This window comes from Hypanus sabinus, chromosome 27 (assembly GCF_030144855.1).
Source record: "Hypanus sabinus isolate sHypSab1 chromosome 27, sHypSab1.hap1, whole genome shotgun sequence".
Taxonomy (NCBI): Eukaryota; Metazoa; Chordata; class Chondrichthyes; order Myliobatiformes; family Dasyatidae; genus Hypanus; species Hypanus sabinus.
The window spans coordinates 35,860,782-35,873,371 of NC_082732.1; the positions used below are offsets into that span (position 1 = coordinate 35,860,782).

Sequence of the window (12,590 nt, forward strand, 5' to 3'; positions counted from 1 at the left end):
ATAAAGGAATAATTTGAAGTAAAGATTAACTTATTTTTGGATTTTGATGGATATGAGACTGGTTCTGGGAAGTGGTGATTAAGTGAAAGGTTCCGCTGAATGGCAGGAAGGCTTAATCCTTCCAAGAGCAAAATCCTAAAGTTGAACTTGTAAGCGTGCAGTAAAGTTGAGGGACCAGGTTACAAGGAGAGATTGCACATGCAGGGACTTTACTCAAAGGAGACCAAGGGGTGACCTTTAATCAAGGACCAAGGAACTGATTATTAACTTCAGGAGGAGGAAATCAGAGGAGTCCTCATTGGGGGATCAAAGGTGGAGAGGGTCAGCAACTTTAAATTCCTCGGTGTTGACATTTCAGGGGACCCGTCCTGGGCCCAGCAGGTAAGTGCAATTACCAAGAAAACACGGCAGTGTCTCTACTTAGAAGATTGTGAAGATTTAGCATGACATCTAAAACTTAGACACACTTCCATAGATGTGCAGTGGAGAGTATGTTGACTGGTTGCATCATAGCCTGGTAATGGAAACATCAATGCCCTTCAACAGAAAATCCTACAAAAATTAGTGGATATGGCCCCGTCCATCACAGGTAAAGCCCTTCCCACTACTGAGCACACCTATATGGAGCACTGTTGCAGGAAAGAAGCCTCCATCATGTACACACAGACTTCTCCCTCAGGTTCAGGGAATAAAGAATTGTAGGGCACAGGTTTAAGGTGAAGGATAAGATTAAATAGGCAACCTTTTCACTTGGAGAGTAAATTGAGCAGGCTACCAGAGGAGGTGGTTGAGGCAGGTACGGTAACAACATTTAAGAGACATTTAGACAGGTAAATGGATAGGAATGGTTTAGAGCAGGGGTTCCCAACCTTTTTTATGTCATAGACCAATTCAGTGGACCCCAGATTGGGAAACCCTCATTAAAAGGGATGTGAGTCTAGATTAGATGGGCCGGCATGGATGAATTAGTGACTGTGATTCTATGTAGGATAGAGTTTTCTGATTTTCTTAAGTGCATGGGCAGTTTCTGGCCGGAGGACACGAAGTGTGTGAAGCTAACGTTTTCATGGCTGTAACGTCTCTATGGGTTAGGTTTATGTGATGCATTTACTTATCAGAAAGGCTCTCTCCTGTGGCTTTTTATTAACCACCAGTTTAAAGGCATTGCCACTGTGCGGCCACAAGAGAACATTTTATTCCCATTGAGAAGCAGAAGTTCTGAAGTCGTACCCACATTCCTCTCTGACTTACAGTGTTTTATTGAGACTTATTTACTGTCATCTAGGGCAGCAACGAAGGTCCTCCATCTCTGGTGGTGTTCAGGGCTTCCTTCATCATGTCAGTAGCTTCCTCTCAGTTTTCACCACTGTCAGTCATGCAAGTCCTGGGCGGAGACTCAGAGATACCATCGCACTCAGATATAGATGGACTCTTTGTTGATGTTCCTATAACAGTTTTGTTCTATCAGTCAGGGGTGTTAGCCCTTAGCTGAGCCCCTGAAGCTGGAGGACTGGTGGACCACTTTTAGTCTGGCCTCTACCCTTTGACCTGCTTGGCATGGGTGACCCTAACCAAAGCATAAGATCCTGACTCCAGCCAACATAGATTTCTGGATCATTGAGGCATGCAAGCCTCCAACCCACAACAAGGTTGTGGTCCTCTTAGAGGTTTGTTGGGCACAATTAATCCCCAGACCTTTCCAGTGATTGTGTTGTATGTGCATTGGATGAGGAACTTGTTCAATATTTTGTATCTAGATAAGATTCCATACCTTGAATGACTTTAGATTTATTATATCAAAATACTAAAATGTAGTTCCTCCTGAGATTCTAGGATGGACAATTCACATTTCCTGAACTTTATTCCAGTTATGAAAACAACTGGAATAAGGGAGGTTTTGGTTTATTGGTAACACCCCAATCCAAAACTGGTTTAGCATCTGGTGTTTTTTTTTGACGGAGCTGCCCCAGTTTTGTTGAGCAGTTTATAGTATCTTGTCAGGCTGTAGCAATTAAGAAAACTGAAGCCCATAAGACATGGGGGAAGAACTAGGCCACTCAGCCCATCAAGTCTGCTCTGCCATTCTGTCATGGCTGATTTATTATCCTTCTCAACACCATTCTCCTGCTTTCTCCCTATAACCTTAGAGACTCCAGCTTCAGATTTGTCCTTGGGGTTTACTCCTGAATCCTTCCCAATGAGTGGGTATAGCCCCAAGGCAGTGTGGGGAGGTTTGAGATCGGAATTTTCCTTCACCTAGATGAGCTACCGACTATGGCTGATAAGCCCCATCTGCCCAAAGTGACTGGTTTTAAGTGCCTGTTACCCATCTTTGCTATTTCTCCTGTCAGTAGAAATGGTTCCATCGGGGTTAGTAGCAAAGCGACAGGTGAAGGCCAGGAGCTGGATAGTTGTCAGAGGCTATTGGGAGCATTTAATAGATAGTGGGAGCTTATCCCTACTATCTCCCCCAGCTATGACAACCTTAAGTACACCCTCCGGGCCTACTACTTACCGATATGTTAGGGTCAATTTATAGGGGCCAGTTATCCTAGCAACCTGTATATTTGTTGGACGTATGAGGAAACCGGAGCACCCAGTGGAAGCCAGGCAGACACAGGGAGAACATGCAAACTCCACAAAGACAGCACCAGAGGTCAGGGTTGAATCAAGGTCTCTGATGTTGTAAGGCAACAGGTCTGCTTGCTGCACCACAGTGCCACTCAGTCCCCACTTCATCAGTGAGGAAATGAGAGTATTGATTGTAGGGGCTTTTACCAGAGGTATAATCTTCTGGCTGATGACGCAAATGCTGTGTGTGAATACAGGAGCCTATTTGAAACCAGGTCAATGGCTCTTTGCATACGTGCAATGTATTTTCTTCTCTGTAATCGCAGTGTTATTTCAAGAATGCAAGCACAGACAATGGAGAACAAGACAAGTGAACAGGTGGAAGGAGAGCGAGCCAGGAATCACTTTGGCAGAGCCAAGTTTCTTCCATTCTTCCCAGTGTACTTCGAAAGAAAAGTCTGGCTGCTATGAAAGTGTCCCTTAGAGAGATAGTAACACAAAATAAGATCTTCCAAAGTAAATGCTGACTGAAATAGACACACACAAATTGCTGGAAGGACTCAACAGGTCAGGCGGCAGCTATGGGAATGAATAAGCAGTTGATGTTTTGGGTAGAGACCCTTCTTCAGGACTGGAAAGGAATGGGGAAGGTGACACAATAAAAAGGTGGGGGTTGGGGAAGGAGGATAGCTAGAAGGTGATGGGTGAAGCCAGGTGAGTGGGAAAGGTAAAGGGCTGGGGAGGAAGGAATCTGATAGGAGAGGAGAGGGGACTATAGGAGAAAGGGAAGAAAGGAGGGGACCCGGGGAAAGTGATAGGCAGGTGAGAAGATGTAAGAGGCCAAAGTGGGGAATAGAAGAAGAGGGGAGAGAGAGGAAATTTTTTTTCACTGAAAGGAGAATAAAAGGACCACAACGTCAGGTTGGAGGTGAGCCAGACGGAATATAAGGTGTTGCTCCTCCACCCCGAGGATGGTCTCATCGTGGCACAAGAGGAGGCCATGGACTGACATGTCAGAGTGGGAATGGCAATCGGAATTAGGCGTTTGACCACTGGGAAGTTTCACTTTTGGCGGATAGAGTGGAGGTGCTCAAGGAAGCGGTCCCCCAATTTACAACAGGTCTCACCAATGTAGAGAAGCCCAAATCGGGAGCACCGGACACAATAGAGAGCCCCAGCATACTCGGAGGTGAGATGTTGCCTCACCTGGAAGGACGGTTTGGGGTTAAGATATTGCATTAGCAGTTATGATTTTAAATAACACTATAGGCATTTAAAAACTTGAATTCAGTAATCCAAGGGAACTGTTTTAGGTGTCAGTTTGAGATTATTTCAAATATTTTGTTCTACTTTACATGTGTATGGGAAATGACAATCTTGAGTTGGCTCCATGCTCTTGAATCTATAGGATGTTTGGGAAAGGGGAAGTGATTTGTTTGTTACTTGTTCATCAGATGTGGTCTGAGGCATCATTTAATTATCTATGCCTAACACCCCTGAGAAGGTGGTGGTGAGTTGCCTTCTTGAACTCCTGCAGTCCTTGAGATCTGATGAAGATAACGATTAGCTTTATCTGTCACACGCACATCGAAACATATAGTGAAATGTGTTGTTTACGCTGGGGGAGGGCAGCCCACAAATGTTACCACACTCTTAGTACCAAAGTAGTACTCCCACAACTCACTAACCCTAACGGTACATCTTTGAAATGTGGGAGGAAACCAGAGTACCTGGAAGAAACCCTTGTGGTCACGGGGAGAACGTACAAACTCCTTACAGACGGCAGCAGGAATTGAACTCCGGTCCTTATAGACAGAGCTGTAATATCATTACGCTAACCACTACACTAGTATGGAATTCCATGGCTTTGACCCATTAACTGCAAAGAAACAGAGATACATTTCCTGTTTGGATATGACCACAGTCCCATCGGGAAGGCTTAATTCAGATGCCACTATGAGGTATTAGTTGCTTGAAATCCACCCATCAGCTCAGGAAGTAGAAGACAATTGATGTAGTATGATGCTTCCTAAAAACAAATTGAACTAGGTAAGTTTACTTAACGGGCAGCAAGGTAGTGTAGTGGCTCGTGAATTGACATTGTAGTGCCAGTGACCGCCGCTGTCTGTGAGGAATTTGTACGATTTTCTGGTGACCACATGGTTTCTCCAGGTGCTTCGAAGATCAAAGTAAATTTTATTATCAAGGTACATATATGTCACATTATTATCAATAAATTTATAGAATAGTTTTCTCCCACATTCCAAAGACATACGGGTTAGTAGGTGTAATTGGACAGTGGGAGTTACATTGGCCAAGAAGGGCTTGTACTGTACTGTGTCTCTAAATAAAACAAAATCAACGTACACTCTTCAGTCAATCCAAGTGATACAATTTCTATTTTACTGTTTGACTGTACACAGTAAATTATTTTTGTGGACCAGTAGTTCAGTTCTCTCATTCATAACCTCTGACCTCTTTTTGCTTCCACATACAGTTAAATCCCAATGAAATAAATCCAGACAGACTGAAGAGGGTTGAATCAAATCGAAAGTCAAGAGGCTTCAACAAGGAACCCAGCACGGCTGATTATTACAAGTCCCTTGGAAACAGTGCACAGCAAAGCTCTCAAATGGCACCTAATGAGGAGGTGAGTTTCAGCCATTACAGTAATGACTCTGGCAACCTTTTACGTTACTGCCAGACTCGGGAAGTCAAACTGATTTAGTGCTGGAAAACAATATAGTCTACTGAAGCAAAAAACTCTTAAATGAACAATGGTGTCTTGGTTCAACAATGTATCAAAGTCAAATCATCAGATAAAAAGTTAACAAAGGATATTTGGTAAATTACATACACCAATTATAATATAAGACATAGGAACAGCATTAGGCCATTCAGCCCATTGCCATTCCATCATGGCTGATTTACTATCTCTCTCAACCCCATTCTCCTTCCTTCTCTCCGAACCTTTGACACCCTTAATAATCAAGAGCCTATCGACCTCCACTCTAAATATTTGCTTAATAAGATTCAGCGCGAATAGGCACTGCCACCCAGCAATCCACGGAATTAATCTTATCCTAATCATGGAGCAATTTTTAATGTCTACTTAACCTGCTAACCAGTATGCCTTTAGACTATGGGAGGAAACCGGAACACCCGGAAGAAACCCACATGGTCACAGGGAGAATGTACAAACTCCTTAAAGGCAGAGGTGGGAATTGAACCCCAGTCGTCTGTACTGTAAAGCGTTGTGCTAACCACTAGGTTACCATGCCACCCCTTACCCAGTGACTTGGCCTACATAGACATCTGTGACAATGAACTCCACAGATTCACCACCCTCTGGCTAAAGAAATTCCTGCTCATCACTGTTCAGTGGGCTATGCCCTCTGGCCCTAGACTCCCACACTATAGGAAACATCAGCTCTGCAACCACTCTATAGCCCTTTGAATATTCGAAAGGATTTTCCCGTCATTCTTTTAAAGAAAATTAGAAAATAGAATATACAGAAAATACAGTACTCAGCAAGTCAGGCAGCTTCTGTGGAAAGGGAAACAGGTCAGAGAAGCATTGCCCTTCCATTACCTTCCCATGTATATATGATAAATAAATAAATCTTTATCCTTTACATTCCTCACACCCTCTCTTAAAACATTTCACTTTTCCAATATTTATGGACGGTTCAATCCTTGCCACTGCCTGTAAGGAGTCTGTATGTTCTCCCTGTGACCGTGTGGGTTTCCTCTAGGTGCTCTGGTCTCCTCCCACAGCCCAAAGATGTACTGGTTGGTAGGTTAATTGGATATTGTAAGTTGTCCTGTGATTAGGCTGGGATTAAATCGGAGATAGTTGGCCAGTGAGGCTTGAAGGGCTGGCAGTGGGGGGCGGGGGGGGGGTGTTGGAGGGGTTGCCTGTTGGGTGCTGCATCTCAATAAATAAATAAATATAATGTCTTGTAAGGTGAAGAGATGCCAGAGTTTACAGAAGGACCTGGTAAACGAGGGAGGCCTGTGGAACATAGGTGAGAGCTGTTACAGCAAAGAGGAACTAGATACAGGTTTATTTATCATGTGTACGTTGGAAGGGTATGGAGGACTATGGTTCAGGTGCAGCTCGATGGGACCAGGCGGATTAACAGTTTGGCATGAATTAGATGGGCTGAGGGCTCGGTTTCTGGGTTGTGGTGTTCTATGATTCTCTGAACATACAGTGAATTGCATCATTTGCATTAACAACCAACACTCCCAAGAACGTCAGCACACATTCTGGCACCAAAACAGCATTCCTACCATGTTCAGCAGAACAGCACAAACAGCAACAACAGCCCACCTAGTCACCTCCACAGCTTCCACCGATTCACTACTCTCTGAGGGGAAAATAGCAGTTTGCCTCATCTCCATCCTAAATCTACTCCCTAGAATCTTGAAGCTTTGGCTCTTCGATCTCTTGGGTGGAGGGGTTCAGTCGATTGGCAGGTCCAGCGTGACTGGCTGGGTTCAGAAGAAAGCGGGGAGAGAGAAACATCTGCCCCATTTGAGGAACCAGTGGACCTCTGGGTCCAGGTCCAGGGTCTGCCTGCCACCTGCCTCCCTCAAGCTTGACTATGCACGTTTAGTAACTTTGAAACAAGCAATTGTATCACAAGATTGTCACCAATGTAGACACAGAGTCTAAAATTTCAGGCCACAGTCAGTTTGGAGGCTTTGGACATCCGTGTTCAGTCTTGAAATGTTGTGGTTTCAAAGCTGAACGGCCTCAGCTCCATGCACATCTACCGTCCTTTTAATGGATCACTGAGGCTGGTAACTTCAGCAAGACGAATTTCTTCCACAATTATGTTGTTAATCAAGACCATTGGTATCAGGTTTATTATCATTGGCATATGTCGTGAAATTTGGTGCTGTGCAGCTACAGTGTAGTGCAATACATTAAAAAACTATAAATTCCAATAAGAAATATATATTTAAAAGATTAAATTAAATAAGTAGTGAGGTAGTGTTCATGGATTGGTTTATTGTCTGATGGTAGAGGAAAAGTTAAGAGATTGGTGCTGAGATGGAAAATTATAATTACCTTTTTATCATTGAGTCATTGTCATTTTATCATTGAGTGTAGACTCAATGAGTCAAATGGCCTAATTCTGCTCCTATATCTTGTGGTCTTAGGGTCTAGGCTGTTGATTGTGTGTCTTAAGACTCCTGTACCTTCACTCTGATGGTAGAAATAAGAAGAGGGTATCTCCTGGGTGATGGGGGTCCTTAATGGTGGACGCTGCCTTTTTAAGGCATCACCTTTTGAAGATGTCCTCGATGCTGGGGAGGCTAGCGCCCATGATGGAGCTCTGCAGATGGTAATGCGACCAGTTAGAATGCTCTCCACGATACATCCATAGAAAGGAGTGACATACCGAATCTTCTAATGGAATATAGCCACTGACATGCCTTCTTCATTATCGCTCCTTGCCACACCTTGTGGTGAATTGGGCGGCAACTTTTCCATTTATTTAGTTGCTAGCTCAACGCTCAACCCAGCATGGATGGTAAGTGTGCAAGGAGCTGGCCGTATTTGAACCCGGGACCACCACATTCGGTCTGGATGTAACTACATCACTGGCTGGCTAACATGCCACAATATGTACACTGGCTCAAGAAGACATCAAGAGATACCAAGGCAAGATTCAACCTGGAAATTTCCAACAGTGTAGCTAAGATTTTCAGTAGTTCTCCCGACTCTTAGAAGCGGTTTTCTTGCTAGGTTACCCATTACCATCTTGAAGACTGTTGCCGTTTGATAAGTATTGACTCAGCTCTTCAGGGGAGTTAACAGCCAACCACATGGGTATGGGCCTGCTGGCCTGACATGCTAAGAATGGCTCGGTCCCCTTCGCTGAAGAGAAGAAGAGCATCATTTGGGTTTGTCCAACAATCTGACAACAGCCATTCTTGCTGCTACTTGAGGCTATGAACAGGACTGTAAGACTGCAGTGAATTATTTCAGATTGCTTTATAAAAAATACAATCTTTACCCACGGTAGTGTAGTGGCCAGTGAAATTCTATTACAGCTCGGGGCATGGGAGTTCAGAAACCTGGCACCGTCCATAAGGAATTTGTACGTTCCCCCCACATAGGTTTCCTCCAAGTGCTTCAGTTTCCTCCCACAGTCCAAAGGGTGGCAGGGACTGCAATCTGGAGGCGTCCATGGCTCTCAGGAGCGGAGTGGATGACAGCGCGATCTGCGGTCTGGAGATGGGCAATCTTCTGATCCTTCCTGGACGCAAGGAAGGTGAAGAACTGCAAATTGCCCTGTGATTAGTCTCGTGCTAAATAGGTGATAGGTGGCCAGTGGTGTAGTGGCATCAGCACCAGACTGAGGTGAATCGTCCCGGGTTCAAATCCGGCTGAACCCTTTCATGCTTTTCATCCATGATGCGTTGGGTGTCGAGCTAGCGAATCTGCCTCATTAAAAAAAACAGTCAAATGCCATGAAAGTGTCAAAAGTGCTGCCCAATGTGCCACAAGGTGCGAGAAAGGAACAACAACAAATAGGGGCGGAAGGGCCTGTTCGGCACTGTATCTAAATAGATAGACTGACTGACTTCCCATGTTGAGTTTGCAATTAACTATAGTATAACTTGTTGAAAATTTTACACCTTGCACTGTATTGCTGCCACAAAAGAAATTCCACAAATTTCACGACATCCGTTGATGGTAATAAATCTAATTCTGATTCTGCTTGCCCAATATAATGACTTGTTTACAACCGCAGAACCATCTTAAATGTCAGAAATTGGCATCATTTCTTTGTAATTTTTTTTATTGAAGTTCATCAAAAAAATAGGCATCATTTCTTTTCAACTTCAAACTGCCTTACTTTGTCTCTTAAAAACACAAAATGCTGGCAGAACTCAGCAGGCCAGACAGCATCAACGGGAGGAGGTAGTGACGACGTTACGGGCCGAAACCCTTCATCAGGCCCGAAACGTCGTCACTACCTCCTCCCATAGATGCTGTCTGGCCTGCTGAGTTCTGCCAGCATTTTGTGTTTTTATTTATTTCCAGCATCTACAGATTCACATGTGTTATTTTGTCTCTTGCTCAGTTCTGAAGACGGGTCTTCAACTTGTAACTTTCATTCTTGTTTCTTGTTCCACAGACGCTGCCTGACCTGCTGGTTGTTTCCAGCATTTTCTGATTTAATTTTCAGATATTCATCATTCACTGTTCATTGAATTAAAACATCTTAAGGTGTGCCTCCTCATCTAGAAAGGATTGTGGCCTACCTCTGAACTAAGCTGACATAAATAAACTACTGATGCATTTCCTTTGGACAACTCCAAGACAGTACGTTCTGCAGGAACACTAATTTTCTGTCTTCCCAACTCAAACTTTTATTCACAGTTCACTCATTATTCTTCCTAGGGCTCTCTTGCACTGGAGGGAGGTCATAGGAATGGAAGCATTCCAGAAAACCAGCTCATCAGCGAAATACCTGCTCCCCCACCCCCTCCCCCTCTCCCAGAAACTGTGTCAAACCCCGTTCCTCCACCTCCACCTCCACTGCCAACAGAGACCACCGTGTCTAGCAGCAACCAGCGAAGACCTTCTTCATCCTCTGCAGGAAGTAAGTACTTGGTGACATCGTAGTCCAATTGGACAGACCTTGGCTGAGGGCTAAAGAATTTAATGTTAACTACCTGCCTGATAGGCAGCCAGTGGTATAGTGGCATCAGCACTGGGCTTTGAGGTGAGCGGCCAGCCCCATGCGCACTTTCCGTCCGTGCTGGGTTGACCGCTCAGCTACCAACTTGGCTGTATAAAGAGCAGACAAAAATGCTAAAGAAATGGCAAGGTTTCTGCCCAATGGGCCACAAGGAACAACAAACAAAGTAACAAGAATTTGCTTGCTAAGGCGTGCGCAAAGTAGAGATCCCACTCATGAAGGAGTTCATAGTAAGAACCATGAAACATAAATTCAATGAAGAATTCAGGAAGAGACCTTTTTACAACAAGTAGGTAGAATGTGGAGCTTGTGAAGCTGAACAGCACAGATGCCTTTAAAGAGCACATGGATAGGGACCTGAAGGGACCTGATATACAGATTGAGAAACCTTTCGTTGCTGAACTTTTCTCTTCTTAAAATGACTGAGTGCCCACTGTCCCCAATCTGGCCTCTTCTACATTGCTGAGACCCAAAATAAATTGGGGGACTGCTTCATCGAGCACCTCCACCCTATTTGCTAGAAGCAGAACTTCCCTGTGGCCAAACATTTTAATTCCCATTCCGATATGTTGGCCATGGCCATCTCTTGTGCCACAATGATACCACCTTCAGGGTGGAGGAGAAACGCCTTATATTCCATCTGGGTAACATCCAATCTGATGGCATGAATAACGATTTCTCCTCCTGGTAAGAAAAATCTTTTCCCTCCCCTTCCCATCTTCTTCTGTTCTCCACTTTGGTCTTTTACCTCTTCCAACCTGCCAGTTTGGTGGTGTAATAACATCAGCACTGGACTTTGAGGTGAATTGTCCTGAATTCGAATCCAGCCGGGTCCCAACCTGGGCAGCAGCAGTATCTGCGTGGAAGAAAGGCCTGGCAATCTACTTCCGTATCCTGCCACGAACACCCCATGGACAATTACACTATCCATAGGGTCGCCATGAGTCAACGACCACTCAACGGCACTCAGCAACAACAACCTGCCCATTACTTTCCCCTGAGTGCCCTCCTCCTTCACTTTCTCCAACAGTCCCTTCTCCTCTCCTAGCAGATTCGTTCTTCTCCAGGCCTTTACCTGTCCCAGCCACCCGGCTTCATCTTTCACTTTCCAGTTAGCCTCCTTCCCCTCCCGCCACCATTTTATTCTTTTTGAGTTCTGAAGAAGAGTCTCAGCCCTAAATGTTGTCTGTTGGTTCATTTTCATAGATGCTGCCTGACCTGCCGATGTCCTCCAGCATTTTGTGTGTGTTGCTTTGGACTTTTCAACATCTGCAGACTTTCTTGTGTTTATGGGTTTAGGTCATTCGTTGGCTGATGCTGTCATCTGGTCTTACACCCGTATGTTCTAAAGCATCAGATTAAATGGGTTTTAATATTTATGCAACAAGAAGCTATTGGGTCCAGATTTTAATAAGATGCTTACTTCTAGGCTTATTTTTAAGAAGACAGTAATGGAAACTATTTTAAAGATCTCACCTGATTCTGAACGAAAAAAATGTTCAGGCCAGATAAAATCAAAAATTAAGTAATGAGATACATTCTGCTGAATAGTATGTGGAATGAAACAAACCTCTTGCAAAGAAAAACATTTGGCCTGGATATCTTGCCAGCACCTGGAAGTTCTATAAAGACCCGGTGATTAAAACCAGCGTAATCATAAATCTAAATCTATTATTTCTAAAGTTGTCATGCTCAATACCTTTTTTTTTGTTGCTTTGCTACAATGTGGTAGAATCACAAAGCAAGAAACAGTTTTTTCCCAAAAGAACAATACTGTCTATGAACATTCTTGAAACATCCCAAAAAGAGATAACTTAATGATTTGTGTGGCTTAATGAGGAGATCTCGTGGGGGCAATATTGCAAATCGCCTTCCAGAGATTTGAGTTTTAACTCTAGACAGATGTACCCTTGAAGGATTGAGGGATCGCTGCCTTATAGGAAGTCCCATTGTTCATTTGGGTGTCTCAAGGAAGGAAAGTTCTTACTGATTTTGTGATTTTCCAGTCCTTCAAGCTGTGCTGCCCAGTAACCCTCCGATTTAACCCTAGCCTAATCACAGGGCAATTTACAATAACTGGTAGGTCTTTGGACTTTGGGAATAAAATGATGCCCCTATTTGCCTCGACACACAAGCCAGGGCAGAACAATATGGGGAGCAAGCAGTTGCCCATGTAGCAAATTCCTGCTCTCCTAAGGATGAATCCTAAGGAACGGCAGAGACCGATATAGTTTGGCACCAGCAGCATCGCAGGAGTTGCCAGTCAGCATCGAACTCAACGTAGGACTGTCT

General features: G+C 44.2%; 1 protein-coding gene across 1 annotated transcript in view; it reads left to right on the top strand.

Moving 5' to 3' along the window:
• espn (espin) overlaps positions 1-12,590 on the top strand; it is a 215,450-nt gene that overhangs the window by 123,226 nt on the left and 79,634 nt on the right. The window contains 2 exon segments of the mRNA XM_059952222.1: positions 5,069-5,221; positions 9,998-10,199. Coding sequence (XP_059808205.1) covers positions 5,069-5,221; positions 9,998-10,199 — 355 coding nt within the window.